The sequence below is a fragment of the Xiphophorus maculatus genome, chromosome 9 (genome assembly GCF_002775205.1).
Source record: "Xiphophorus maculatus strain JP 163 A chromosome 9, X_maculatus-5.0-male, whole genome shotgun sequence".
In the NCBI taxonomy this organism is placed as follows: Eukaryota; Metazoa; Chordata; class Actinopteri; order Cyprinodontiformes; family Poeciliidae; genus Xiphophorus; species Xiphophorus maculatus.
In genome coordinates, this window is record NC_036451.1 from 16377979 (window position 1) to 16392395 (window position 14417).

The 14417-nt window shown below is 38.6% G+C and overlaps 3 protein-coding genes across 3 annotated transcripts; 2 read left to right on the plus strand and 1 right to left on the minus strand.

Annotated features, from left to right (window-relative positions):
• The first annotated feature begins 93 nt into the window (after window positions 1-93).
• Window positions 94-3172, plus strand: fam32a (family with sequence similarity 32 member A). The gene is made up of 4 exons (XM_005806386.2): window positions 94-220; window positions 1466-1613; window positions 2686-2739; window positions 2957-3172. Exons 1-4 carry the CDS (start codon window positions 147-149, stop codon window positions 3023-3025), a joined length of 345 nt encoding a protein of 114 aa, XP_005806443.1. The 5' UTR covers window positions 94-146; the 3' UTR covers window positions 3026-3172.
• A 66-nt stretch (window positions 3173-3238) lies between these two features.
• Window positions 3239-5173, minus strand: fh (fumarate hydratase). The gene has a single exon (XM_005806387.3). It carries the CDS (start codon window positions 5078-5080, stop codon window positions 3581-3583), a length of 1500 nt encoding a protein of 499 aa, XP_005806444.2. The 5' UTR covers window positions 5081-5173; the 3' UTR covers window positions 3239-3580.
• Window positions 5174-6588: 1415 nt separating this feature from the next.
• On the plus strand, window positions 6589-13656 carry hdgfl2 (HDGF like 2). Its single transcript, XM_014471524.2, has 16 exons — window positions 6589-6832; window positions 7252-7328; window positions 8240-8381; window positions 8736-8927; window positions 9165-9287; window positions 9386-9454; window positions 9558-9738; window positions 9851-9935; window positions 10048-10345; window positions 10440-10570; window positions 10672-10739; window positions 11154-11224; window positions 11308-11409; window positions 12102-12258; window positions 12329-12446; window positions 12581-13656. Exons 1-16 carry the CDS (start codon window positions 6761-6763, stop codon window positions 12678-12680), a joined length of 1986 nt encoding a protein of 661 aa, XP_014327010.1. The 5' UTR covers window positions 6589-6760; the 3' UTR covers window positions 12681-13656.
• The last annotated feature ends 761 nt before the right edge of the window (window positions 13657-14417 follow it).

Sequence of the window (14417 nt, forward strand, 5' to 3'; positions counted from 1 at the left end):
GGATGGGATGAAACACTACAGGCAAAACTACTCGGATTCATGAGCGTAACTGTTCCTATTTTTAAGTCACTAGGTGGCAGCAGTGATGCGCTCAGCTGACTGGCATCATAACAAAGGAGGAGAAGAAGAAGGAAAAGTTCTCGAACATGTCCGAGTACGATCAGACCCAGAAGAGCTCCCTAAAATTAAAGGGAGTAGGAGAGCTTTCAGCAGGAAAGAAGTAGGTGTTGTAGACCTAATGAAGCATTTTCACAACTCAGCAGCTGGTCGCTGTCTCAAAAACAGCTGGTGTTAACACGTTAGCCTCTGTAGCCAGCCAGCTAGTAAGCTAGTACCACATAGTATTTTTGTTAACGTTTGTTATTATTATTATTATTTGTAGGCATAAAAACGGCATTTAAATCAAGAACATATACGTGTTAATATGTCTCTCTATGACAATATTATGAATTGCTTTTATGGAAAGCTTAAAATTTTGGATTTGTAGCATTAGCACTAGCAGTGCTAATGTTAAATTACAAAACACTCATGTAACCGAAGTCGTAGTTTCGACCATACGGCATAAGACAAGTTTCGAAATATAAACAATACACTTGAGTTTTCCTTAAAATGAACACAAGTTTGATTAGTGAAACTCTTTCTCTTTTTGCTAAAAATCTCCAAATGACATTTGAATGCTTTAGAAGAAGCTAGGCCTCGAACATTCTTTTAAAATTATGCGAAGCTTCCGATTCGGCAATTCCACCTAATTTTCACTACCTTGATCGTATTTAATCAGCTGTTGTTTAAAAACTACAATATGTAAACTCTTCAAACTTGGACTAGGACATTCTACACAATTATCAGAATAATTTAAAACCAGCATGTAATATGTGAAACATTTGATTTTATTATTTACCTGACACAATTTAAAAATGAAACTAGTCACCTGCTCAGTAACTCCCATAAATCAAGCCTAGTACTATTGCTTTTATTATCTACTTTAAAAAGCAGATGTTTGCCCAAACAGTGTTGTGTTTTACATTTTTGTTTACTAGAAGCCATAAACAATAAAATATTTTCAATATGCATCTCTTAAAATGTAACAATAAATTACATGAAAGCATTTTTTAAAAAGGGAAACCATCTTACAGAATCTAAATCAATTAAATAAATACATTTAACCCCAGCCTATAGGGTCTGTGCTAAATATAGAGTGAATTTTGGCTGAAGTAGCATACTGCATGAAACGTATGTACTTTTTTGCATCAACAACACATGTGTTTTAGTTTCCTCTACGAAGTTTTTATATTTTTTGTTGTAATAAGTTAAGAGACAACAAAAAAGCAACAAAACACCTTTTTGTTGTTTTTTGGCAAAGTTGTTTTTGCCAAAAACAAAACAAAACACATACCGTAAGTTATCTGTTATGTGGTTCAGATAACTTAAGAGTTTTCTAATTTTTATTTTATGTTTATTTTGGAAGGAAAAAGAAGAAGAGTAAAGAGAGTAAGCATCGCCTGGAGCAGGTTGTGACGAGCCAAGATGATGACGAGGAGGTGAAAACAAAGAAGGCGTACATCAACAAAAGGACGCCAGCACAAATCGCTTTTGACAAGATGCAAGAAAAGAGGGTAAGTGAAAATCCTGAGTATCTCTGGGCTGCTGTCACTGGTTTTGGGACATAAACAATAAAAACACACAGCAAAAATTGGGTTTGGTAGAAAGCCTTTTTGGTCTCCATTGTCTAGAAAATTGCTACCCCTAATATTTGTGTAACACATAATTAAATAGGTGAGTGTTACAGTGCCTTTGTAGAAAAAGTGATAGCTCCTGAACCTCATAGCAACCACTTTTTAACAGGTGTTTGAGTTTACCAGCAGTGAGTCTTACTGTTGAGGAGTTTTGGTCCACTTTTCTTTGCAGAAATGTTTCACCTAAGCCGTATTGGAGATTTGTCAAGCATGAACTGCCTTTATAACGTCATGCCACTGCATTTTAATTATATTGAAGTAGTGAGATAGACTACGCCAAACAAAACTGTTTTTTTTTTTTTTTTTTGCAAGTTAAAGGGGGACTAGCTCGATTGTTTTGAATCTTTCCCATGCACATAACCCAAATGCATCTGAGCTAAATAATAAACTATAAACTGCATATAAAAAAAAAAAATCAGGTTATTTTTGTTTGATAACATTTGTTTCACCTGAAATCTGACAAAAAAGCAAAAGCTAAGAAGAAAATAATTATTTACTGCAAAGTATAGCAGTATGCTATTGGATATTGTCAACATTAGTCAAACAAACCCTTTTGCCCTCCCAAAACCAAACAAGCACTTTGACTGGCGCAATCGTTAGGAACTTTGTCGTTTTGCAAACTATTGACATATTCTACAGGTCTAAGGGTAGAAATCATGCAACAGCTGATCAGTTTTATTTAACTTAAAGTACCTGCACATGCACAAGTATAAGTTCTGAAACAAATACTGATGCATTAGTTTACCAACACACACACACAACTGTGTGTTTAAAATTGTCTCATAGTGATGAGATAAAAAAAACTGCGTAAACATTATTAACAAAATATTTTGGCAATCTATTTTTTTAGGTTGCGTCGTGATAAGCTTGATGAGTGTGTAGGAGGTATCGCATTGGGAATAAATTGGTCTTTTGTTTTAAAGCTAATTTTGCCATATCTCTTTTCTTGCAGCAAATGGAGCGAATTTTGAAGAAGGCATCAAAGACACACAAGCACAGAGTTGAGGTGAGTCGTCTCAGTTCTATCCTGCTTCCCAGGCATCTAAAATGGACCTCAGTCAGGTTATTTTTATTTAGAGAACTATTCATCATCACGTGTAGATTTTATTGCCAGTATTTTTTTTTTGTTGCTTTGTCATATAGAGATATAAAATTGTCTTGATTTAAATTAAGTGCAAATGTTAAGTGTATATCTTTAAGGCTGCTGCTTTATTTCTGCGCAGGATTTCAATCGCCACCTGGACACTCTTACGGAGCATTACGATATTCCAAAAGTCAGCTGGACCAAGTAAAAAACAAGCTGCGTTTTTTTCCCCTCAATCCTTGTACTTTAAAAACAAATTTTTTTGCATGTTTCTAAAATGCCATTGTTAGGCTTAAACTGGCATTCATTCCTTGGTTGTTACTGTGCACAATAAAGTATTTAATATCCTTTTTAATGTGCTCTTTTGTTTTTAACCTCCTAATACTTCACTGGTATAATGTTTTAAAGAAAACAAATGTAATCAGGATAAATATATTTTTTTTTAATCTTTCAATGGGACCCTGCTAATATGGCACATCTGCATAGTCTTTAAACATGAAAAACTTTACTGAATTCATATTTAAAAGAAAAACATTGTGAATCTAAACGTACAGAATACAACTTTGTACATTAACGGATTTACTGACACCACATTCTGGATGCTGAGGTCTTTAAATCAATAATACATAAGAGGTTAAGTCTCAATGTATGCAAAACGGAAAACAACAGAAATCTTGCTGTTTTTATTAAGAGATGTAAGGATTTAGAAAGTTATTTTCATCGAGTTCAACAATTTCCAAGGCTGTGGTAGTGTTTTCACAGTTCACTTTGGCCCAAGCATTTCACTGGGCTTTACCCACTGATCAAACTGCTCCTCGGTCAGGTAGCCCAGCTCCACGGCCACGGCCTTCAGCGTGGAGCCCTTCTTGTGAGCCGTCTTGGCGATGGTCGCGGCTTTGTCGTAGCCGATGTGCGGGTTGAGGGCCGTGACCAGCATGAGGGACTCGTTCATGAGCTTGTTGATCCTCTCCGTGTTGGCCTGGATGCCCACCACGCAGTTGTTGGTGAAGGAGACAGAGGCGTCGCCGAGCAGTCGAGCCGAGTTCAGGACGTTCTTCACCATCATGGGCTTGAAGACGTTGAGCTCAAAGTGTCCGTTGCTTCCCCCCACTGTCACGGCCACGTGGTTCCCCATCACCTGGGCGGCCACCATGGTCATGGCCTCACACTGGGTGGGGTTCACTTTGCCCGGCATGATGCTGCTCCCGGGCTCGTTCTCCGGTAAGATGAGCTCCCCCAGGCCGGAGCGGGGTCCTGACCCCAGGAATCGGATGTCGTTAGCGACCTTCATCATGCTGACGGCCACCGTGTTCAGAGCTCCGCTGAGCTCCACCAGCGCGTCGTGAGCCGCCAGGGCTTCAAACTTGTTGGGGGCGGTGATGAATGGGAGGCCGGTGAGGGAGGCGACTGTAGCCGCGACCTTCTCTGCAAAGCCGATGCGGGTGTTGAGTCCTGTCCCGACCGCCGTACCCCCTGCTGCCAGCTCGTACACCCTGGGCATGGCGGCCTTCACCCTCTCGATGCTGTACTTCACCTGCTGGACGTACGCGCTGAACTCCTGTCCGAGCGACAGCGGGACGGCGTCCTGGGTGTGGGTGCGTCCGATCTTGATAATATCTTTGAACTCTTCAGCCTTGGCAGCTAGGGCATCGTGCAGGGTCTGCAGGCCGGGCAGTAGGACATGGTGGACCTCTGTAGCCACAGCTATGTGCATGGCAGTGGGGAAGGTGTCATTGGAGCTCTGACTCTTATTGACGTGATCATTTGGGTGAACTGGATCCTTAGAGCCCAGTTTTCCTCCCAGTATCTCAATAGCCCTGTTGCTGATCACCTCATTTACGTTCATGTTGGTCTGAGTCCCTGATCCGGTCTGCCACACCACCAGAGGGAAATGATCATCCAGTTTACCTGCTGAAACCTCATCTGCAGCTTTTACAATGGCATCTGCCAGCTTAGGGTCCAGGCCGTAGTCTTTGTTTACCTCAGCAGCTGCTCTCTTCAGGATCCCGAAGGCCTTGATCACTTGGATTGGCATTCTCTCACTGGGTCCCCCAATCTTGAAGTTCAGGGTGGATCTGACAGTCTGAGCGCCGTAGTACTTGTCAGCGGGGACCTTGAGCTCGCCAAACGTGTCCCGCTCAATCCGGAACTCCGAGCCGGCCATCTTGGAGGTACAAATGGAGAGTTTTGAGTTGGCGTGGAGTCTCTGAAGAGTCAGGAGGTTGCAGTTAAACTGCTGGGCGCTTCTTAACAAGCGAAACATGGCTTCTCATTAGAGGTGAATTTGGGGGGAGGTCAACTGAGCTTTCCACATTGTAACCTGTCATTGGGCGACAAGAAGCCAAGAAGGGGAGTCAACCAATCGTGGCGCAGGAGAGGCGGGATTTCCGACTGCTTTATTCGGATGTGAAGCTCTTCAAAATATTTTACATCTGTACTTCCTGTAGTAAAGGGACTATTCGACTGGAAAATAAATCCGACATTTTTACTGTGTAAAAGTCCGCAGCTTTTACAAACAAAAAAACATTTGCTGCCTTCTGTCCTTCTAAATAAAATGTTAGAGTTTATTTTAATTATTTATTTTAATTTAGTTAATTTTTTAAAAGACTTTTCATAAACATCTGTGGCTTTAAAAGTACCAGAACTTTATTTCTATTTTTAAGTAAAACAAACAAACGCAAAACTTTTGTATAGAGGATGGATACATTTACTTCTATTTCTGTCGTAGAAATCCAATGCAATTATTTAAATAAAAAAAAACTGTAAAACATCCATTTGTTTGTACATGTGTATTTAAAAACAGATGGTTCTTTATTATTTTTAGCCTAGTTTTTAAGGGCTATTGTAGCTCAGAAGTGAGCTAAATGTATATCATAATCGGCTACAATTATGATACACATTTTACAGTTTTACTTTTTTTCGCTCTGGAATCAGCAACTAGCAATAATGAAGTGAAGTACAATAATGCCAAGTTTCTTTGTGACACTAGTTTAAACTTAGGAGCCATGCGTTTCCTTTAAATATTTTTTCTTGTGACAGAATATCAATCAGACACTCAAGCTAAGAAATTACAAAACATTCGAACACCATTAAATGTCTGTCTGGGTTTTGTTTGTTTTTAAAGAGTATACTCACCAATTTTGTCTTTGTTTTTACAGTGTGTGCAATACCCTTGCAAAACTCCAAAAGTCATGACCTTTAGACAGGACCGCCAGGTTTTACAAGAGCAGATCTTTTTAATTCTTTAGGGCAACTAGTGTGACTTATTTATTTATTTATTTATTTATTTATTTATTTATTTATTGAGACAGTTTTTGTACATTACATACATGTTATTAAACTACTAGACTATAGCAGTTGCTAATTAACAAATTTCTGTACTGACTTAGCAAGTTTATGTTTAAAAAGACATTCCTATTCCATGTGTTTTCAAAGTGAAAAAAAATCTAATGTTCCTGGAACGTGTGTAAAGTAATCAATTGGTATTATAAATACAAAAATGTGTATATATGGCATTCATAATAAACGGTGATAAAAAAATGTAAAGTGCGTAGGCCTATTGCCAATAGGCCTACGCTTTTGACTGCTTTTGACAGCCTAATAATGAGTTTTAAAACTGAAATGTTGTAAGAAGAATTCTCTATTTGTGTTTCGATTAAATTAAACCAAAGTAAAATCTGCTTTACACAAATTTATCAAGTCTTTTATTTTGAAGGCAATTTATGTTCCCTGAGCGGAAGTATTTGCTACACTCCTTCTCTACTGTTCTCGGAGTCTCTTCTCGCGTTAACGCCGAGCTCGGTTAGAATGCAGCTAGCTCGTTAGTTGACTCCATCGTTTCCAGGTTTCATGTCAACCTGAAAACATTAGACCAAGAGAGACACAAACAGCAAATTGACAGCCGAACGCTTTTAAAACCCAGGCTGCACGGAGAGGTGGGACAATGCCACACAACTTCCAGGCCGGAGACCTGGTCTTCGCTAAAATGAAGGGATACCCCCACTGGCCAGCTAGGGTAAGTAAGCAGCCGGAGGAGGAGGGGGTGGGCTGTTCTGCATGGGACGCTGTGGAAGCCTCTCTTCTGTATCTCTTCAATATATGAAATACATAAATAAACACATACGTCACTTAACTTGTGAGAGCTAGCAATTGCTTTTTTATAAAAGCCTATAGTCAAGAGTTAGGGCGGTGAAATTTGCATGTGATGCTGGCCTAATCTGCTAGGGAAAAATTTACAAGCGGAGCTAACGTTGTTAATTTGGAAATGACGTTTGAGATAACTGTGGCTTGTTTCCTGGATCATAAATCCCTCTCTATGGTGTCCAAGCGCGTATATCTGAGCTCTTCTCCAACAGCACTTTTTATTGATGGGGATTCGGACATGATGACAGAGTAATGTTTGAGTTGTTGCTTAGATATTGTGCTTGGTTACAGATTGAAGATGTGGCTGATGGAGCTGTGAAACCACCACCTAATAAAATCCCTATTTTCTTCTTTGGGACTCATGAAACGTAAGTGCATTGTTCAGCATTATTATACCTTTTGATATAATATTGACTGAAATTGTAATTATTTTTAAAGTTTTCTTCTAAGCCTTTCATTTAATTCATGAAAAACCATCTCTGATGCACTGATAAAACTTTTTCTGGCCATTTATGATGTTCTGTTTTTTTATTTATTTACTTTGGACTTAGTCAGATTTTCCCCCAAAGAACTAACATAAATAGAGAAAACATGTTTTACATGTTCTTTGATGAGAGTAATTTTGAATCAAAAATAAAATTAAGAAATTACTAGATTACAGCTACTTATTCATTGAAACTTCCGTATTCCATTTTTAAAAAGCCTATCAAAAACACAATCATAGTTGGTGAGTTTGTACATCAAAAATGGAGGGAATGATTAGTTTTGATATTTCTAATGAATGTTATCGTAAAAAATATATATTTTAGTATCTGAGTGTAACGCAGATTGGTCAAATCCAATTTCTGCTATATTGATTAGTGGATCTCTAAAATTAAAATTTGCATAGCTAAATATGGTGCATTTATAAGATGGTTCAAGTAGCATTAGCATTTATGCCTTTTAGATAAATGTATTACAACTGTGTTTAATTCTTTTAAGTCTAAGCCTGTAAGGTATAAATTAGATTTGATTAAATCGTGACTTGTGATGTATCGTATTAGCTGCTTAAGTGGAGTTTTAATGGTGGAACAAGAGATTTTTTTTTGACACATTATTTGACAAGATGACACAGGCAATGCATGAAGTCACCAGCAGGGGACAGAATATCTCACTTTAAAGTCTCATCAGTATAAACCTTTCTGTATGCAAGTTGAACTATTCTGTCACCTGAACTGCTAGCATATTTTTCAGCCATTTAATTTTCAACAGATTTTTTTTGTGTGTGTCTGTGGCACAGAGCATTCCTTGCAGCTAAAGACCTTTTCCCATATGAAAAGTACCGAGAGCGCTACGGCAAGCCCAACAAAAGGAAGGGATTCAATGAAGGTTTATGGGAGATCCAGAACAATCCACATGCCTCCTACAGTGCTCCACCTGCAGTAAGTCAGCTGGAACTTTAAAATCTTGAAGCTTCCAGAAGTGAGAGTGGACTCTCATATAAGGAACCGGTTGTTTTTACTACTGCGAAAACAATATATTGATCATTAGAATTATTATCAGGTTGTCTGCCACACTTTAAGCCATAGTACCTGAATAATGGAAAATTTTAATGGTTTAAAATCCTAACTTTTAAAACTTTAGTACCTCCCGTAACTGATAAAAATGCCAAGCCTAATGCTGACTTTCCATAAGAAAAAAACAGTTTTTGTTAGTTTTAAATCTTCTCTGAAGTTATGTTGGGTTGTTTTAGGACATACATGTTAGTTAATGTCTTTACTGGTGTATTTCTGCAGCAGGCTAGCTCATCTGATAGTGAGGGCAATGAAGCAGCAGGAGGAGAAGGAGGGGGAAGTGGCGAAGAGGATGACGATGAAGACGCTCCAGTTCCTCAAAAAGCCGACTCCGGCAGCGAGGACGAGTCAGATTCTGGGAGTGACAACAGAGGGAGGGGAGGTGGGATAAAGCGAAAGCCACAGGCTCCCAAGGTAAACAAAGTGTTTGAAAATTTATAATGGAAATACTTTTCTAATAACGTTTTTGAGCTGAAGAGAAAGTGGATATGATTTTATAAAAAGGGGCTTGGGGCCCCATAAGTGCACTAATTTGAAATAAGATTTTTTTTCCCCCACCTTTATTTGCTTAAAGAAGAATATACACACGAGGAAGCCATTAAAAAAATCAAATTAATTAAAAAACAACTCTTTCTTAATATTTATTTTAAGCGGCCTCCTCCTCCAAAAAAAGCGCGAGGCTCCTCCAGCGACAGAGACGAAGAGGAGAGCAGGTCTCCATCTGAATCAGAACCGACGGCTTCAGAGTCTGACTCTGGCAAAAACAGCGACAAGGTAATTTGGTCACTCGTACACATCGTGTTATGAATGCTAACTGTGGAGACAAAGAGTACCTTACAACATGAATTTGGCCTTTATTTTTCATTCTCTAGGATTTTACTCCAGAGAAGAAATCCGGTGGACGAGGAGGAAAGAAAGCCGGTGGCAGAGGGAAGAAGAAGGTGAAGCATAAACCCTGTTTTACTCGTTATTTTTAGTTTATTTTGTGTTTATTATCAAGAAACATTCTACTTACTCTCCACCGTATTCTCCCGGGTTCTCCAGAAAGGTTCTTCTGACTCGGATTCAGAGTCGGGATCAGGGTCAGAGAAGAAAGTCGCAGACAGCGACTCTGAGGACGAGAAGCCACGGCCGGCTCTGTCCGGCTCCGAGTCCCAGTCTGGCTCAAAGTCAGAGTCAGAGTCTGATCCGCCTCCCCGCAAGGGCCCGCAGCCTCGCAAGAAAGGTACGAGTTCTGAATCCATTTCATCCAAAATACTTAGGAAAAAGATTCTAAGCTTTTCTTATTTGTGAATTTGATTTATTTGTACTGAGTGCTTGTTTTCCTGGATTCACAGAGAAAGCCGCTCCTAAGCCTCGAGCAAGAAAACCCAAACCTGCCCCAGCTAAACGAGCACCGTCATCATCCTCCGACAGCGACAGGTCAGGCTGCTCTTTTTATTATTTTTGATAAATTATTACGTTAAATTGCTGATTATTTTTAATATGAAAATCAAATTAAGCAGCTGAATAGTTTCCCCCCAACTGCGTACAGTGACAGTGAACCGGACCGCATCAGTGAATGGAAGAAACGAGATGAGGAGCGCAGACGAGAGCTTGAGGAGCGGCGGAAAAAGGAGGAGGCTGAGGAGCTCCGCCGGCTACGTGAGAGAGAGAAGGAGGAGGAGGAGAAAAAGAAAAAAGACAAAGAAAAGGTCAAAAAAGAGAGTGATAGTGACAGCAGTAGCAGCTCGGATGAAGGTATAGACGATCATCCGCTGAAGAAGTCCAAGAAACCGCCTCCGCCCCCGATCCCCGCACCCTCTGACTCTGATTCTCCACCTCCAGCAGAGGTAAGCTTCCTTTGCGAATTACCATAAATTATTATTTTTTTTATTGCATAATAGTTTAGGTAAAACATTTTCTTTCTTTTTTTCTGTCAAAAAGGTGAAAAGAACATCAAAGAAAGTAGACAAACAGAAGGCAAGAATAAAGAAGGAGAAGGAAAGAAAAGAAAGAAAGGAGAAGGAGCTGAAAGAGAAGAAAGCCAGACGGGCGGAGGACAAGTCCAGAGCGAGGTGAGCGGACAGAAAGGGAACAGACCACAGAATGCAGATGTCATTAGAAGAACTTGATTAAATATTAAAGGACACTGATCACGCCGTTGTGTCTGACTTAGGTCTAAGCCTGAAAAGCCCAAACGCCGATCAGAGAGGCCACCCGAGAAGAAAGTGGAAAAGAAAAAAGGTCAGAAGCAGTCATAGTTTAATCTGCTCTGCATCTGGTTATCACTCACTGTTATTAGGCTAAGAAAACTGCAAATTCTTCTTATTAAAATCCCTTTTAAAATATTCATGCCCACTGGAGCTCTTTTCATTTAGACATGTTGTATCTGTAAACGTCTTCTTCCCTTTATTGTCACGCTGCTCAATCAAATCTAGTGCATGATGTAATTATCTTCAAAAGTTACCTATTTATTAAAGAGTCCTGTTAAGAGAAAAACAGCATCATGAAGACCAAGGGACACAGCAGACAGGTCAAGAGGAATCCTAAACACAGAACTACACTGGGATGGTTCAGATCAAACATATTCATTTATCAGGACTGCTTTTTCATTTTTTTCACAAGTATACACTAATTTTTTTCTTCATCAATATCTAGAGCCATCACCAGAGGAAAGGCTACAGAAACTCCACACAGACATTAAATTTGCACTTAAAGTGGACAACCCAGTAAGTGGCACAAAATGTAGCTTCCTTTATATCTTTGTGTTGCCATGAAACATTAATGGATGGATGTTTTTGTTGCATTCTAGGACATTGAGCGTTGTCTAAAAGCACTCGAAGAGCTTGAAGCTGTACCTGTCACCAGCCAGATTCTCCATAAAAATGCTGAAGTTATTGCCACACTAAAAAAGGTGCTGCTTGCTGTGCATTTTCTGTGGGATAATTCATTCTGCATTCATACATAAAAAAAACACAATGGCCTCCAGTTGAAACCAGATATTTACATACACAGACAAAAACGTAAATAGCCTTTTTGTCTAAATATTTTTTTTATATAATTTTTTTTTTAACTCAGAATATTTCAGTTAAACAAAGAGACCCCAGTGAAGGCATTTTTGAAACAAAACCTCAAACGTACTGCTTCCTTGTGTGGCAAAATTAAAAGAAATCTGTCAGGATACATGAACATTTTGGACAGATAATTCCAGAAGTCTGAAGATTTCACATTGAACTTATAAACAAGTATAAATATCATGGGAATGTCTAGCCAGTGTTTTCTTTGCAAAGGAAATGGGTCCTGTGTCCCAGAGATGAACACATTTTGGTCTGAAATGTGTGTTTTCACCCCAGAACAATAGCACACATTAAACACCTTAAAACCAGCCCTGTAATGACATGGGCTAAAAGGCCTCACAGAGAGGAAGAAGCCATCACAAAATGTAGTTTGCAGAGGCAGTAACATGCAGAACGCATGTAAATATCTAGTTTCAGCTGGATATGCATTGTTTTTATGCTGTATATTTTCATCTTGTGCAATTTGACTGATTCTTTCATAATAATCCATTTTTCTCTCAACATCTTAAATAAAAAAATCACTTATCAGATTCGGCGGTATAAAGCCAGCACTGCAGTCATGGAGAAGGCCAGCGACGTCTACAACAAGTTAAAACTTCGCTTCGTGGGAAAACCAGAGCTGCCAGCTAAGCCTCAAATAGAGAACAAAGAAACGGAGAATGATGAAAAGCAGTCAGAAAACACTGGTATGAAAAACATTTCAGATTGAGTTTTACTCTCACTGCAGCCGTTTCTAAGTCTGAATGTCTTTTGTAGAATCCACACCTGTGAATGGGGAATCGGAGGAGAAAAAAGAGAATGCAGAGGAAGACGAAAAGCCCAAATCGCCTCTGAAAGAGGAGAACAATGACGGCCAAAGTTCAAGTCCAAACAGGTTTGGGTCAACATGCATCAGATCGCTCTTATTCATTAATGCCATATTGGAACATTGTTTTAAAATGGAAACAGATGCATGGCTTAATTTTCAGTACACTTGCTGCTGCTGCTGAAGTGTTATTTTCTCTCTAGGCCCAGTTCAGACAGCCCAGCTCCACAACAGACACCCACATATGAGGAAGCAGACGGTTCGGTCTCAGCAGAGCCAGAACCGGCCGCTATAGAAACCTAAAAGACTCTCTGCAACCACTGGCAGCGGACCAAGTGCTAAAAGACGGTGGCCTCTGCTTGACGATCGGACGCCGCTCTCGGCTCAGCAGCATTGCCACACGCACCCAGCATTTCCTGCAGCACCTGTTACAAAAATAGAGGGTGCTTTGGACTTTTTTGTGGTACACTGGTATCAAGTCAGAAAGCCATCCACTCAGTCTGTTGGTCCATTGTTTCTCACCGTTAAATGAAAACTTTCTTTTTATTGTTAATGAATTTCCTTCTCATTTTGTTCAGCGTTCAACTTAAACTCCAGCTCCTGCCTCGTCGTCCGTCTACGTTCAAACTGCGCCCACATATTAAAAAGAAATCATCACTCTTTTTTCTGTTTTTTTTAGCTCTCGCAACCAGAATGAAATGGAACAAAGCTTATTTTAAACAGAGACCAGGACGACTTGGAGAGAAAACTTTTTTCTTTTTTTCTCTAAGGACTTTTTGTGTAAACCCTTACATCTGTTTACTTCCTTTTATAAAACCTGCCAAACATCACCAAGGCCTCTTTTCTGTGTGTGACATTGCCAGAGTGGTACAGTCCTGTTTATGAGTCTTCTGTGTTAACTATTTAAATATCTGGTCTTAAGTCCAGTTGATACAGTCTGAAATGTAAAGAGTCACTAAAAATCTGTTTTTTAACTGAGGTCCACCTCCTTTTTAATTGCCTTTGTTTTCATAGGATCACAGTTTTGTCTCTAAAAATAATTGCTGTGCAGTTAAGCACCATACACTCTCCTCTGTAGTGTCTGCTTTCAATGGATCATGATGAATTGGGGGGAAAAAACCTGAACGCTGCCCTCTGAAGCTATTGAGATCTCATGTAGCTGCAGCCTATTTTGACTTTTTTATGTGCATACATCATGTGTTTTTAGTGCTATGTAAATTGGTAAAGCATTTCTATAACGTAGTTGAGACTTGAATAAAAATCTCAGCATGGTTTTGTTCACTTTGCTTCTTCTCTGCTCGTACATCACATTGAGGTTATGATAAATGACGGAAATAATTGTGCAAACTGAGGAGTTGTTGAGAACTGTAGAAAAATTCAGAAGAAATCTTTTACTATATGTTAATCAGAAACTATGGCCTTTTAGGATATATTGTAATACTTTTGATGGTTTTTCTATTGCATGAATAGCTTTAATAAGAAGATATGAAATATGTGGTCTAAAAATAGGTTTTATTTTTAGGCCTACATTATTTGAAAATGTTATTTTAATGAATAATCTAGTATTTTTATTTAAATCTTTAAGTTTTATGGCAGTATTCTTTCTATTTCTATTAAAATATGTTGTGCTATTGAAAAGAGTCACTAATTGAATCTAAAGACAAGTAATAGAGCACTAAAATTATCTTTCTATAGATGGACTTTTGGCGTTCATTTTAATATAGCATAAACATTTATGACAAAAATAAAAATACCTAGTTATTTAAAATGCATTTGTATTCTCTAGTAGAAAAATATACAAATAAAGTCACTGTATGAAATATATGTTTATATGCCTATTATTTTGAAATATCTCAAAATTAATTTTGAGATATGACACTTTCTTGAACTTTTTTAATTTCATGAGTATTTCCTTTGAAAATATTGGAATACAAATTCTTAACTTTATATATAGTTCCTTTCTCTAAATTTTCAACAAGAACATCAAGCTAAAATGAAAGAAATACAGAATAATTCCACATGCATATGTATTAATTTTTT